Genomic DNA, 13,564 nt, shown 5'->3' on the forward strand with positions numbered 1-13,564 from the left:
TTCCAGGATGACACTGAGAAAATCTGGATGTTGGAGGAAATTACAAAAGGGACACCAGTGTTGCCCCTGGGGTTCTTCCTAATGCCCCCAAGGCGAAGGGTTTGGTCAGCCTGAGGTGCCGTCAGCTAGGTGTGTCTGTAGACCTTGGCGGGGGGGAATGGCCGCTCCCTGGCAGTGCCAAGGGTGTACGATACAGAGGCAGCTGAGCCCGAGCCTGGTCTCCATGGACAGCATTTATTAGACGCCATTCTCAATGTGAAGACAGATAGGCAGGAGGGGCAGAAGGGAGGCTGTGGCAGCCGTAGCCTTTGGGGTCCAGGGGCTGCCCGGGGTGGGGTGTGGGCGTGGGGGCCCGTCACCCACATGTATTGCATATTCTGTGGCAGTGTGCCCAGGCGTAAGGCATTGGGGAAGCAGAAAGGCTGCCTGCAGTGGGAGGGCGTGAGGGGGGAAGCAACACTGGCCTTCCAGTTCCCTGGGCAAGACCCGGCTGGAGACCGAGCAGTCTGCCGTGCTCTGCGGAGGACCGTTTGGCCTCCTTCCTCACCATCTCCCTGCGACTTTGGTTGTGGCTCCCTCGGGACTGACGGGACAGGACCCCTCGAGGGCAGGGTCACACACAGGACAGAGGCAGCCAGCACCGCCCCCCACCCCCACACATAAACACAGCGGGCACCCCGTGCCCTCTTCTTCTTGGCACCTGGGCAGCCAGCCAGCTCCTCCACACTGAGACAGGACTCACACACAGGCTGGACTTCTCTCTCAGGGGTTCCCAGAGGCGGGAGCATGTGGCTGGGGTGTAGCCGAGGCCCAGCTCCCTGTGGGTCCCCCACTCCAGCTTCCCTGAATACCAGGGCTGACCTTGCCTAGCGGTGGTAGAGAGCTGACAGGGGCACGACACGGAAGGGCAGCTCTGAGTGGGGAGAGACACGGAAGTGCCCACCCCTTGAGGCTGCCCTGAGACACGAGACCAGCTCCAGCAGTGGGCCCCACAGTGGAGTCTAGGGCCTCACCTCCCTCTGCTGCTCTGTGCCTGGGTTTCTGGTTGCAGGTGGGGTGGGCAGTGGGCCCACCAAGTCCAAACTCCCTACCTGGGAGGGGCGTTCCTCGCTGCAGCCTCAATTTATCTCTAGCTACCTGGGACACAGGCACCAACACTGGCTGCAGAGCCAGGGATAATGTCCCAGTAGGATATGCCTGACAGTTGTCTAGATCATTCTGCCCCATTCCCCAACCCCTAGAGCCCCCGCTCCTGGCCTTTATTCTATGAGCCTCAGCCCTGCTACCCAGTTTGTCAGCATACAGTCCGGGGACTGAGGGGTCCTCCCCTGCCTCAGGGGCCCACTTAGAACCCCTGTCTCCTGGCCAAGCGGCGTAGAGGCTAAGCCCCAACACTGGCTCTGTCCTGGGATCTGCTTCTGGTCTAAGCCCCAGTGGCTCACACAATGCCTGGGGGTGCAGGGCAGGACCTTCGTTTTCAACAGTGGGCAGAGGAGTCGGAAGGAAAGGGTGCCGAGACTCAGAACAAGCAGCCTGGGATCCTGTCCCCCTGGGCCTTTGGCCATCTGTGTCACCTTGGGCAAGTCACGTCACCTGTCTGGGTGTCCGTGTCATCTGTAAAATGGGCATGAGAACCCTTGCCCTGGTGACCTAACGGGGGTGTTGTGAGAATCACATGAATGAGTTGACAGGACAGGGTTTTCGGAGGCTGAAACTCATTCCACAGATTTAAGAGTTGGTCATTGTCAGCAGCGGCTGGGGATGGCAAGTACGAAGTGTTCTGTTTGATTCTAAGGGCAGTGTCTGAGGCTGGACTTCTCTCACTCCGATGTGGCTGAAGGCCAGTGAACTGTCATCTACCACCCTGTAGACTGGGGTGGGGGGAGGTGCGCTACCTCCCCCTCCCTTCCCTGTCCCTCCTGCAGCCTGCCTGTCCTTGCTTCAGTCTGCCTGCCTTCTGGGGACTAGCTCTAGGGACTGCTGGGTTTCCACTTTTCTCCATTAACTGCAAAGCCATGCAAAACAACACAAAAGGTAGTGGGAGGTTGGGAGACACAGCTGGGGAGGAGGAAGAGGAGTGGGGCTGAGTGGGGGTGACCTGAACAAAGACACCCTGGCTTTTGGAGCCTCAGGAAGGTAGGAGACCTGGCAGGACAGAGGTATAAATAGAGATGCAAACTTACACGGAACACGAAGTTCCCTCCGAATGGAGGAGGAGGGTGGTGGTGGGGGGTGGTCTGGGTACCAGCAGGGCATCTGAGAACTGGGGAGCTCCTTAGATTTCCAGAGGGATGGGAGGCTCCCAGCTTCTGCCTTCCCTCCCCCACCTCCCCCCCCCCCAATTTCACATTTCTCGGAATTTTAGGGCACGGATGTCCTGAGACATCCTCAGAGCCCCGGCTCCTGCCGGCTGGTGCGCGAGCAGGCACAGTTGGAGATGGTGGGGGGGGGGGAGGTTGGTGAGGGGTTTGGGGGGAGCTCCACGGGGCCTCCTCGCCAACCCCTGCTGCTCCTCCCGGCAGGAGCCCCCCCCCCCCCGCACTTCCAGGAGCTCCAGCCCCCGCGGGGGCGTTCACACGGAGCTCCTGCGCTTCATGAGGCCGCGGAAGGTGGACAGGCTGTGCAGGCCCGTGGACACGGAGCTGATGGCGGAGCGCTGCGCCCCGCTGCACAGGCAGCGGTGCGAGGGCGTGTCGCTGTAGCGGCCGCCCCCTCCCGGCGACGAGTGGCTCTGCTCGACGCACGTGTCGGACGTGGAGAGGTCCCGCGGGATGATCATGGGGATGGAGTACTGCAGCTTCTCGCGGCTCTTGTACCAGAGGCACGAGCACATGGACTGGAAGTGCAGTACCTCGGCGTAGACGTTGCGGAAGCCGCCGCCGCCGCCGCTGCCCGCCACCGCCGTGGACGAGGCGGTGTCCGTGGTGTGCGCGCTGCCGCCCGCGCCGCAGCCCCCGCCGGCCCCGCCGCCCCCGCCCGCCTGCCCGTTGCGCGTGAGCAGCGCGCGGTGCTCGGCGTCGCGCTTCTCGTCCTCGGCGTTCATGGTCATGAAGCGCAGCACCACGAGGTTGAGGAAGGCGCCGATGACCGTGAGGCCCGTGAGGATGTACACGAAGCTGAAGGCCACGTACTGCGGCTGCGTCTGCAGCGCCTGGTCCTTCTGCAGCGCCACGTAGTCGCCGAAGCCGATGGTGGTGAGCGTGATGAAGCAGTAGTAGTAGGCCTGGAAGAAGGTCCAGTGCTCGTAGTAGGAGAAGGCGGCGGCGCCGATGCACAGCGTGCTGATGCACGAGAAGAAGCCGATAAGCACCATGTTGGCCATGGACACGTCGGCGCGCCGCATGCCCAGCCCCCTCTTGGCGCGGTGCAGCAGGTACTTCACGAAGGTGTTGATGCGCTCGCCCAGGCTCTGGAACATGACGAGCGTGAGCGGGATGCCCAGCAGCGCGTAGAACATGCAGAACACCTTGCCGCCGTCCGTGCTGGGCGCCGCGTGGCCATAGCCTGGGGGAGAGCAGGGAAGAGGAGAGAAAGCACGTGCTGTAGGGCTGCTCTTCCAGAAACCCTGCCCCCTTCCCCGAGATCTCTGCCCCCCGCCCCCAACTTTGCAGGTTCGGGCCTCTCCTTCCAGCAGAAGAGAAGACGGCACGCCCTTATGGGCCCATCCTTGACCCTGTACACTGTGCCAGTTCCTTGCTGATGCCCTTGGTTGGCTCTGTAGGGTAGGTGGAAAGGAAGGAGGAAACAGGGATGGTTAAGTGACTTTTCCAAGGTCACACCCTTTTGAAGTTGAGCAGGCTGCATTTGAACTAGAGTCTGGCTTCAAAGACCTAACTTTTCTAAATCTAGAGAAGGAACTGACACGTAAAGCTGTGGGAACTTCGTCTAGAGGCAGCAGGGATAGTGTGAAGGGTGCTGGCAGGTCATTTGGGAGACCTGGGTTCTAGTTCTGTGGGCTTTGGACCTGTTCCTTGTCCTCCCTGGGCCTCAGTTTCCTTTACGGTAATGGGTGGAGGTTGGACATCCCATGATTCAGTGTGGAGGGAGGGAAACTGAGGCATGGCTGGCTCGTTGATCACTCCTCTGCTGTGAGCCAAAGCTTACGAGGGATAGTTGACAACTGGGGCCCTCCACTCTCCCTGAGGCCGATGGCTGACGGGTGTCAGGGGAGAAAGGGGACATTGCCTCTCTGCTAGCTAGGTGAATGATGCCCCAGGGTCTTCATCAGCCCCCCCGTCTGGAGCCCTGGGGTCATCCTCTGTGCCTGGCCCTGAAGTAGGGTCTGTCCTTATGGAGAGGTGGCATTCCCTTGTTAAAGCAGGGGCCCTGCCTGTCCTTCCAGGTGTTACTATCACCAGCCAGACAAACCCAAACCCTGTCTCCTTCACAATGCCCCCAGCTCTCACTGAGCCAGGAGCCGGACAGAGGCAAAGCCTCCCTCCGAGTCAACCATGAAATGGCCTTAAGTCAGGAAAAGACCCTGGACGGGAACTCAGAAGCCCTAGGCACAAGTTCTGGCCCTGTCACTAATGACTGTGCGATCTTGGGCAAATTACTCACCTTCTCTGAGTATGTTTCCTCATTTGTAAAATGAGGTCTGCTGGTCCTGGACCTGCTTTTTTCACCGGGCTGTTAAGGTATTTATTACTTTTATTAATACAATTATTATTATAAAATAATGCTGGTTGGCAGGATTTCCAATTTTTCCTTTTCTCTAAACTTTATCAAAAACGTAACCAAATGCTTCTTCTTCCAGGCAGCTGTCCAGGATTCCTCACTGGAAGTGATCTTCTCTGCTTTGAGTGGCACTGAGAATGTTCAGCTTTGAACTCCAGAGCCAATATTACCACCATCCCTACTCTGTCCCCCAACTACATATGTACAGCTAAACACTGGCGTGGGGTGGCAGGGTGGGCACTGCTATACCTTGTCATGCTTCTTGCAAGCTTCCCCTCCACATTGCCAGCCACGCCCATGGAGTATGCCCAAAATATGTGGACGGCAAGGTAAGGTTCCACGTGCTTTGATGTCTGATCTGAATTCAGCTCCTGACTCTGCCATGGACTGTTTTTTGTTTTGTTTTATTTTTTTGTTTTGTTTGTTTTGTTTTGTTTTTAAAAACCTCTGTGAGCCTTAGTTTCCACATGTGTAAAATGGGACTACTAAGTACAACTTGCCTCACAGGGCTTTTCAGGAGAAATAAATGAGATAATGTGTATAATGCACTTAGCCTAGAGTCTGGTATATATCAAATGCTCAATAATGGCTCACGATGATTAGTAATGAATGAAGTGCCAGATTTTCCTCACATTACCAGGCCGGGGGGCAGCTCAGATCCAGTCAAGCTGGCATCTCTCTCAGGCCAAGGCCATTTGAATCTTAAACCTCAGGGAGACCTGGGGACAGCTGTTTGGAGCGTGTGAGGCTGTGGGATGCCCTTAGAATGGGCTCCCCTGCTCCCTACCAGGGCACCTAGCTGGTTGACTGTGTCACTCTGTGCCAGGGGCCTGGATAGCTGAGCTGTTGAGCTGCCATGCTGGCCTGTCTGCGTCCCAGCAGGGTGAGAACAGATTGTGCCCGCCAGCTCGGCCACGGCAGCCAGACCACAACTCACCTCGACAGCTGGGCAGGCCCCGAGCCAGAGCTGCGTCTTATCCTGTCCTTCCCTGTCCCCCGGGCCCGGCACTGCACTGGGTATGGGGGAGGGCATGGCACTGTGGATGGGGCTGGACAGGGATTGGGTAGCATGGGCCCAGCCCGGCTTGACCACATGCTGGCTGTGTGACCTTGGGCAAATCCATTCCCCTCTCTGGACCTCTTTTGCCTTGTCTGCACTCTGGGGTGGGGAGGTGTTGAGTTACAGCTGTTAATACCCAGCCTGGTTGCCCGGCATAGTGCCGTCGGGGGTAACGGAGAGACTGGAGGTGCAAATGCTTCAGAGCCTGTGGGGTTTGTGATGAAGCAGTGGTGATGGGATCTCATAGGGAAAAGGCCACCTGAGAGAGTGGTCTGGGGGTAGGGCAGCCTCTGTGGGGTCAGCGAGAAGGACCCCCCCCCCCTACTGCCACCACCACCTCGCCCTGCGCTCACTCAGAGGCTCTGACTTCTCTGGGACCCATCGTCCTTTAGGAGAACCCAGTGTCTGCTGGCCTGGCAGTACTTTGGCTGCCCACAAGGTCCCCCAGCTGCAGAGAGGCCCTCTCTGGTCTGAATAGCACCCATGACCTGGCAGACATGAGGCCCCCTTCTTCCCCTGGGCCTGTCCGCACATTGCGATTTCCCTGCCGCTGCTGGCTCCAATCCCGAGTGCCCTTGCGTTTTCCCCAGCTTCCAGCCAGAAGGGACAACTCCTTCCCCTGCCTGCCCCCTGGTGCTGTTCAAAGCAGTGGCACACCCAGGCTTACCCAAAGGCTCTTACTAAGCCGGATCCTCGTGTCCCGCTCTATCCACCCTCCTGTCCGGGGTGGCCCCAGCCCTGATGGGCCTCACCCTTGGGGTCAGATACCCTGCTTGGGCCCACCCTCCCTCTCTACCACAGGCTGAGGCTTAAGGTCTTATCCTTCAGATACATTTTAAACTTTAATCCTGAAAAACTTCCACAAGGCCATTATTATGACTATCTCTGTTTTATAGCTGAAAAAGGCTGGAGAGGCCTTGTGAGTTGGCCAAGGCCTCTAGGACTTTCTGACTCATCGCTCATTCCAATGCCTCAGAGCCAATTCATCACCCAGGAAGGGTGACCAGGATGGGAAACTGAGGCCCTGAGAGGAGAGCTTTCCCCTTGGAGCCTCATCCTTGGGTACTGCCCTTTGAGCTGGGTGTGGCACAAGCAGTGACAGGAGCACGATGTCTGGGGAACCAGATGCTTCTGCAAGTACCTGGCCCAGGGTCAGCTTGCTCCCGTCCCTTCATCTGTTCTCTTGTCACTGGGTGAAAGGGCAAGGGAGCCGTGAGGACCTGCTGACGTGGGCGCCCAGCTGGGAGGGGCGCCAGCTGGGGTGGAGCCACTCCCGGGGGGCCCTGGAACTTCTGGGAAGTAGCTGGGAGTTTGGCAAGGCCTGTCCGTCTGCCAGCAGGCCCGCCGCCTGCCTCGTCCTTGCCCACATCGGGCGTGGGTTTATGAGAGAGGGGGCAAAGGTAGTCCCCACCTTCTCCTTGCTGTCCAGCTCCGCGAGTCTTTGGACGAGGGGCTCCCTCGGTCCTTGTGTGTCACTGATGCACACGGAAGTTGCGCTCTGGGGCTGATTTCCGGAGGACCCTCCCTCCCAGGACCTGATGGACTGACCAGCCAGAACTCATGGCCCGACCAGGAGACTGTAGCCACTGCCTCTCAGAGCCCTGGCCGGGGCTGTCACTGCCCTCTCATCTCCCAGCCACCCTTCCTGAATCCACCAGACTTAATGGGTTCTCAGAGCCATGAAAGTGCTTATGACCCAGTCCTTCTGTTGTACGGATGAGGAAATAGAGGCCCAGAGAAGGAAAGTGAGCTGCTCAAGGTCACACAGCCAGTGAATGGCAGAGCCAGGATTATACCCCAGGGTCCTCAGTTCCAAACTCAATGCTCTGTCCTCTGCCCTGTGGCTCAGTGTGACCAAGGTTGACTTGTTCAATCAGCAAGGGCCTAGCAGCCCCCACTTGTGAGCAACTTAGCTAAGAGATGACCCTGGAACCTGGCCAGAGGCATAGAATTCCCCTGAGGAAGCCAGGTGGCTGGACATATAAATTATGTGGTTGGACATAAATATTAATTATGGATATTTGGGGCAACAGGAAAAATGAGAGGTGGGACAAGAAGCCCTGGGCCTCAGTTGTTCTGTTTTCCTCCTGATATCACCAAGGAGCTCAGAAACTGGTCAAAGCTGTCTTCCTGGGAGATACAGAAGGTTAGGGGTCTGCCCCCCACCCCGTTACTGGATTTTCTCTCTTGGTGGCCTATTTCCTTCTAGTTAAAGTACAAAGAGCCAGTCTGAACCCTTGGTGATAGCCTTGGCTGGACTGGGCTCAGCTGCCCATTCCCCACTGACTTCACGTGCCCCGCAGTTCTGAGTGCCTGACCTCCTACCCCTGGCCTAGCTGGCTACAAAGCCAGAACTCTGGCCACAGCCTTGGGCGGAGAGAAAAGCATGGGGCTACAGAGGCAGGAGATCTGGGGGTCTGACCTGGCCCCGGCCAGAACCAGTTTTGTGTCTTGAGCAAGTTCCTTTTCCCTCCCTGGGCCTCAATCTTCCTCCTCTGTGACATGCAGAATAAGGCAAGATAAAAGTTCCCATAGTGTCCTCTGCTATGGGTACCTTTTAGGATTTTTTTTTTCTATTAATCCACCCATTTGTAGAGTCTAAATTTTGAAAGACGTTATTTATGAAGGACAAGCTATTGCCGTGGAGCTGCTGCATGAAACAGAACGGGCACTGGACAGGTAACGGTGAAAGCCAGAATTCATTCTTCCCCCATCGGAATGAATTAAGAGCATCCCTGCCAATCAGAACTTCTGATTAGCATGGGCTAACTGATTCTAGAGACTGAATTAAGTTATTGTTACTCTTTTGAAATACTGAAAATAGATTTTTTCTAATTTCTACAGGGGATCTCAGCAGTTTAGTGACACACGTGACCGCCCAGAGCCTGCAGCCAAACAGCGTTCACCTTTGGCCGAGTAACTCATCTTCTAGGGCCTCGGTCTCCTCATCTGTAAGCTGGGAATCATGATACACGGACCTTATAGAGTTGCTGTGGGCATTTTGAGGCGCTGGTAGACTTAGGATGCTTAGGGCATTGGCATCGATGAATATTAATTATGAGTGTGAATATTTTGGGGGAACATCAAGATTAGATGGTCTTTCAAGTTCCTTTCTGCACCAGCAGTCTGATTTCGTGTTTCGCAAAGTTAATTTCCTGAAACACCAGTTCCATGGACTGCTCGTAACTATTGGATGAGAAGAGGGTCGCTTGGTTCGATTCAATGGGAGGAACGCTGAACTTCACAGGATTCGTCATCACTGGATTTAAGTATAGACTTTATCAGAGCCTCACACGGGTTAAGATACGAGGCTGGTCAAAGTTGGGGAAATGTGCTAATTTTTCCACTTATTTGACTTTTGAGCACTTTCCTGACAGTGTGTGCTGCTGGACAAGTGTTCCTGGAGCCCTGCTTGGGAAACGCTCGTCTGTAGCATCAAGAACTCAACGGTCTTCTCTCTGGGGCTTTGACTTTGAGGTTCTCAGGTGTCCCATCCCTGGTTGGCCCGGCCCTTCTGTAGATTAGAAACACGCAGCCCTCGGCAATGCCTGGCTGCATCCTGTTTCCTGGTTCCCTGTAGACCCAGTTATCTAATGTAAATATGGGCACCAGCCAGGCTCATGTTTGCCCTGAGGGAAGATGGATCAGACCTGTGGCCTGAGGCACCCAAAGGCTGTGAACTCTGGGCCAAGCCAGGCTGGAGCAGAGGTGGACGTGGGGAGGGGGCCTGACCTTGGAGCTGCCTGGGCCACGGGCGTCAGCCAGAGAGAAGCGGGGGCTTGAGGGAGACACAGGCAGCTCCAGGGGACCAGCTGCAAGACACAGCTGCCTGCAGAGGGTAGCCGGGCTGTGCTGCAGGGCCTGCAGAGGGCAGTCAGGCCTGAACCCTTGGGTCCCCTCGGAAAGGCCCCCTGAGCAGCCCCGCCTCCTCAGGGGCCTGAGGCGCAGACAGGGAGCCTCCCCCTGGGTCTGGAGATAGCAGCAGTGTGGAGCCAGGAAGTGGGGCAGGAGGCTCGCAGGAGTCTAATTGGTGTGTTAAAGGAGATGAGGCGGAAGGAAGCTGGCAGGAGTGCCCAGGCCCTTGGAAGGAGGGAGGAGGCTGCCGGGCTTGGGGGAGACGGGGAGGAGAATGCAGGCCTTCTCCTCCAGCCTTCCGGTCCAGCTCCGACAACACCTTTCCCAGAACCCTCTGGGATCTTCCCCAGTGCTGGAGGCTCTGCTCGCCCTGCCTGGCTGCAGGCCCGCCTTTCTGCTCTCAGGTCTAAAGAGGAGCTCTGCAGGGCTCTGAGCTCCCAGGGGGCCGGCAAGTCCCCTCAGTGTCCCGCACAAGGGCTGGTGGGAACCGCTGCTCGGAAAATGCCGATCAACTCAGAAGGCTTCGAAGACTGGGGTGCAGAGTTTGGGAGTGGAGCCTCCCCTGGACACCCAGCAGGGGGAGGGGAGGTGGCCTTGGCAGGAAGGCCTTTAGTGACTCATACCTCCTGTCCTTCCTATGGCCCCAGGCCCCTGTGAAATGAGGTCAGCTTCAGGGCTCCAGAAGGAATCCCCCTGCCCTAGGCCTGGCCAAGGCCTGAGCGAGGCCTGGGAAACCACCAGGGCCTCATGGACCTAGGTTGGGGGGAGGGACCAGTGTGCAGAAGTGGGTCTGGAGTTTGTCCCCTCCAGGCTAGAGCACAGCACCCTCCCTCCCTCCATCCTGCCCCTTTCCAAGGCCTCTTTCCCATCTTCCCAGCAACTCTTTCGGCTCTTCTCCCCATTCCCCACTGGCAGGTGCTCTCCCTACCCCTGCTTTCCCACCACACTTGGCACGTGGAGGCCCACTGCTCTCTCCTCAATCCCTTTTAGTCTACCCCATCCACGGGATCCCCATGGCTACGATTCAGGGTCCTCTGGAGTAGAACAGCCCCTACCACTCCCATCCCCCACGCTCCCCAGGCCCACGTGGGATTAGGGGGAGCTCGGGGGGAGGGTGCTGGTGTCATGGAAAATCCCTGCGGCAGCCAAGGTCAGTGTTTGCAGACACAGCCTGGCCTGGAGCCAGGCCTGCCTCCCTGGCCAGCTCCCTCCGGCCTATCCCAGAGGCTGGCTTTGCACAGGGGCCCTCGGAGGCACCCCAGGGCTGTGCTGGGTGCCTGGGGCTGCAGGGCCAATCAGTCCTGGAGGGTGAGAGACTCGGTAGTTCGACCCACTCATTTTATAGATGAGCAGACTGAGGCTCAGAGAGGGACAGGGACGTTGAGTCACCAACAGAGCCAGGACTGGCATCCAGGGCCCTCTGTCCCAGTCAGTTCATCCTAACATCCACCCAGAACATCCTAAAATCCCTTCTGGTGGACCAAGGAATAGCGAAGGCTGTTGTCAGACTCCATTAAATCGGGCTAGCTTGAAACTGGGCTAGACCTGAGGTTGGCGATGGGGCCAGGGTGAGTAGACCGAGATGATCAAACCATGGTCCTTGACCTCAAAACGTGAATCAGATGAAACATCTCAGTGGAAGCATTTTGGAAACTTCAATGTCCTGTACAGAGAAGAGGCTATTATTACACACATTGTTCAAGTGCATGGCCTCAGTGGGAATTATCTTAGGAAGAATTTAAGACGGGGGCTGAAGGAGGGCTAGAGGTGGAGAACGTGGGTAGGGCTATCAGGAGGGGCTTCCTGGAGGAGGCGGCCTTTGCCCTGCGCTCTGAAGGAGGGATGGGGAATGCAGGGTTCTGACAGAGGGGAGCTGCTGAAGCAAAGACACAATGCAAGGAGACACACGGCACAGTAGGGGCAGAGAAAATATATCTGTCTGAGGCTAGGGGGCATTCTCACAAAGGGGAGGAAGAGGCCCGACAGACTCTCAGGAAGGCAGCTTCATGATACCTATCAAGAACCTTAGAAATGTGTCTGCCCAGTGACCCTGCAATGCCACTTCTAGGAATCTCTGCTGAGAAAATAACCAGAGATTGGAACAAAGATTTATGAACAAGGATGTGTTTATAGCAGCATTTTCATTGTGAAAAATCGTAAACAGTGCAAATGTTCACCAATAGGGTTTGGTTAAACATATTAAGGTATATTTATGGGGGGAATCTTGTGCAGCCACTAAATATACTCTTAGGAGTCTCTTAATTACATCGAAACCCACTGTAGAATGTTAAATAAAAATGGCAGGGTACAACACTGTATGTGTAACGGGCTGCCATCCTCAATGTATGAATATAACACACGTGTCTACACACACGTCGAAAGAAAAGCCGGAAAGAAATATACTAAAAAGCTCATAGAGTTTATCTTTGAATCATGGGCTCATGATTAATTTTCATTTGCTCTTATATATTGTATATTTTCTACAAAAATCTGTTACTTTTATAAGTAGATAGCAATGAATATTGTAAATCTAACACCAACAAAAACTCTGGATTTCTTGGAGCAGACAAGCTCACTCGAGCATCGGCCGGTAAGGGAGCAAGGGCTAAGTGTGAAGTGCTTTGAAAGGGTAGGCACAGGGATTCACATCTTCACCTGAAGGCAGCGAGGAGCCCTTGAGACTCCAGAGCGGGGGAGGGACATGCCACAGAAGTGTCGACATGGATTTTCCTCGCATCCTGGTTCAGGGGTGGCCGTGGGAGATGGGGGGCGGCAGGGTCCATCAGGAGGCCTGCAAACGGTCCCATTGTCAAGTGCTCAGGCCTAAACCGAGTTCAGGTTGGGGGGGAGGGAAGAGGGGAGGGAGGAAAGAGTGGATACACAGTGTGTGGGATGTTTTTGCATCTGTGGGCTTTAACTGTAAGCTCGGGGAGGGCAGGGATTTTGGTCTCTTTTGTTCCTACTCTTTTCCCCACCCCCAGGAAAGTGCTTGGCACGTAGCTAGCATTTAATTACTCTCTGTGGAAAGAGTCAGTTAAGGAAGGGAGGCATCAGCAATGGGCCTGAGAGGTGAAGGGGGTGGAGACAGGGAGGAGGAACAGAGCCCTGAGGCCCACAGGAGACAGGGTCACACAACAGAGCAGCGACCCCGCTTGTCCTCGGAAGTGCACTGACGCAGGGCTTCTGGGCTCTATTAGAGGCCAGTCACTGTACCAGGTGGCCATGGCCCAGGCCTGTAGCCTGTCTGCCTCCTTATGACCAATTGGCCAGGACATGTGTGAACCCAGAACTTCTAACAGATTGGATCTGGTGGGGTTTTAATTAAACGAATCCACCAGGGACAGTCTGGCACGGAGAAAGTAATTCTACAGCGCAATTTAAAGTGGACTTGGCCATCTCAGCAGATGGCTAGAGATGCCAGTCCACCTCTGTGTGCTTCTCGAAAGGCTGTGTCTATGACTCTGGCATCTGGCTGGCCTGAGTCCTACACTTAACACTCTGTGGCTCTTTCTGTTTTGCCCACGGAAGAGAAGCAGGCACACGTTGGCATCTCCTTGTTGGACTCCCCCAAAAGGGGCTGAACTGCTTCCAACAAGAAACCCTATTGTGTCACGGGGGTAACTGTGGCCAGCCCAGGTGTTCCCTGTTGGCGGCACCATGTTCTTGGATTTGAGTCTGTCCAGAGCCTGTCCAGAGCCTGGCCACCTGAAATCTCATCCTTCAGGCAGTGCGACAGGGGGGCAGCATGGGTCCAGAGGGAAAAGATATATGGAATTAAAGAGCACCCAACCAGGAGTCAGAGGCCTGGCTCCCATCCCAGGTCTTGCTACTACCTTGCTGTAGAACAGGAGTTGGCAAACTTTCTTCTATAAAGGGCCAAAGAGTAAATATTTAAGATTTGCTGGTCTGTATGGCCTCTTGCAACTACTCAGCTCTGCCATGTTATCAAGACGGCAGCCGTAGACAATATGT

At 56.0% G+C, this 13,564-nt stretch overlaps 1 protein-coding gene across 1 annotated transcript in view; it reads right to left on the reverse strand.

Annotated features, from left to right (window-relative positions):
• Positions 1-2,486: 2,486 nt before the first annotated feature.
• Positions 2,487-13,564, reverse strand: part of KCNK3 (potassium two pore domain channel subfamily K member 3) — a 35,785-nt gene continuing 24,707 nt past the window's right edge. The window contains exon 2 of the mRNA XM_045809239.2: positions 2,487-3,504. Coding sequence (XP_045665195.2) covers positions 2,573-3,504 — 932 coding nt within the window. The 3' untranslated portion in view covers positions 2,487-2,572. The remainder of the gene's footprint in view (positions 3,505-13,564) is intronic.

This window comes from Ursus americanus, chromosome 7 (assembly GCF_024610735.1).
Source record: "Ursus americanus isolate L20-20 chromosome 7, mUrsAme1.1.p, whole genome shotgun sequence".
Classification (NCBI taxonomy): Eukaryota; Metazoa; Chordata; class Mammalia; order Carnivora; family Ursidae; genus Ursus; species Ursus americanus.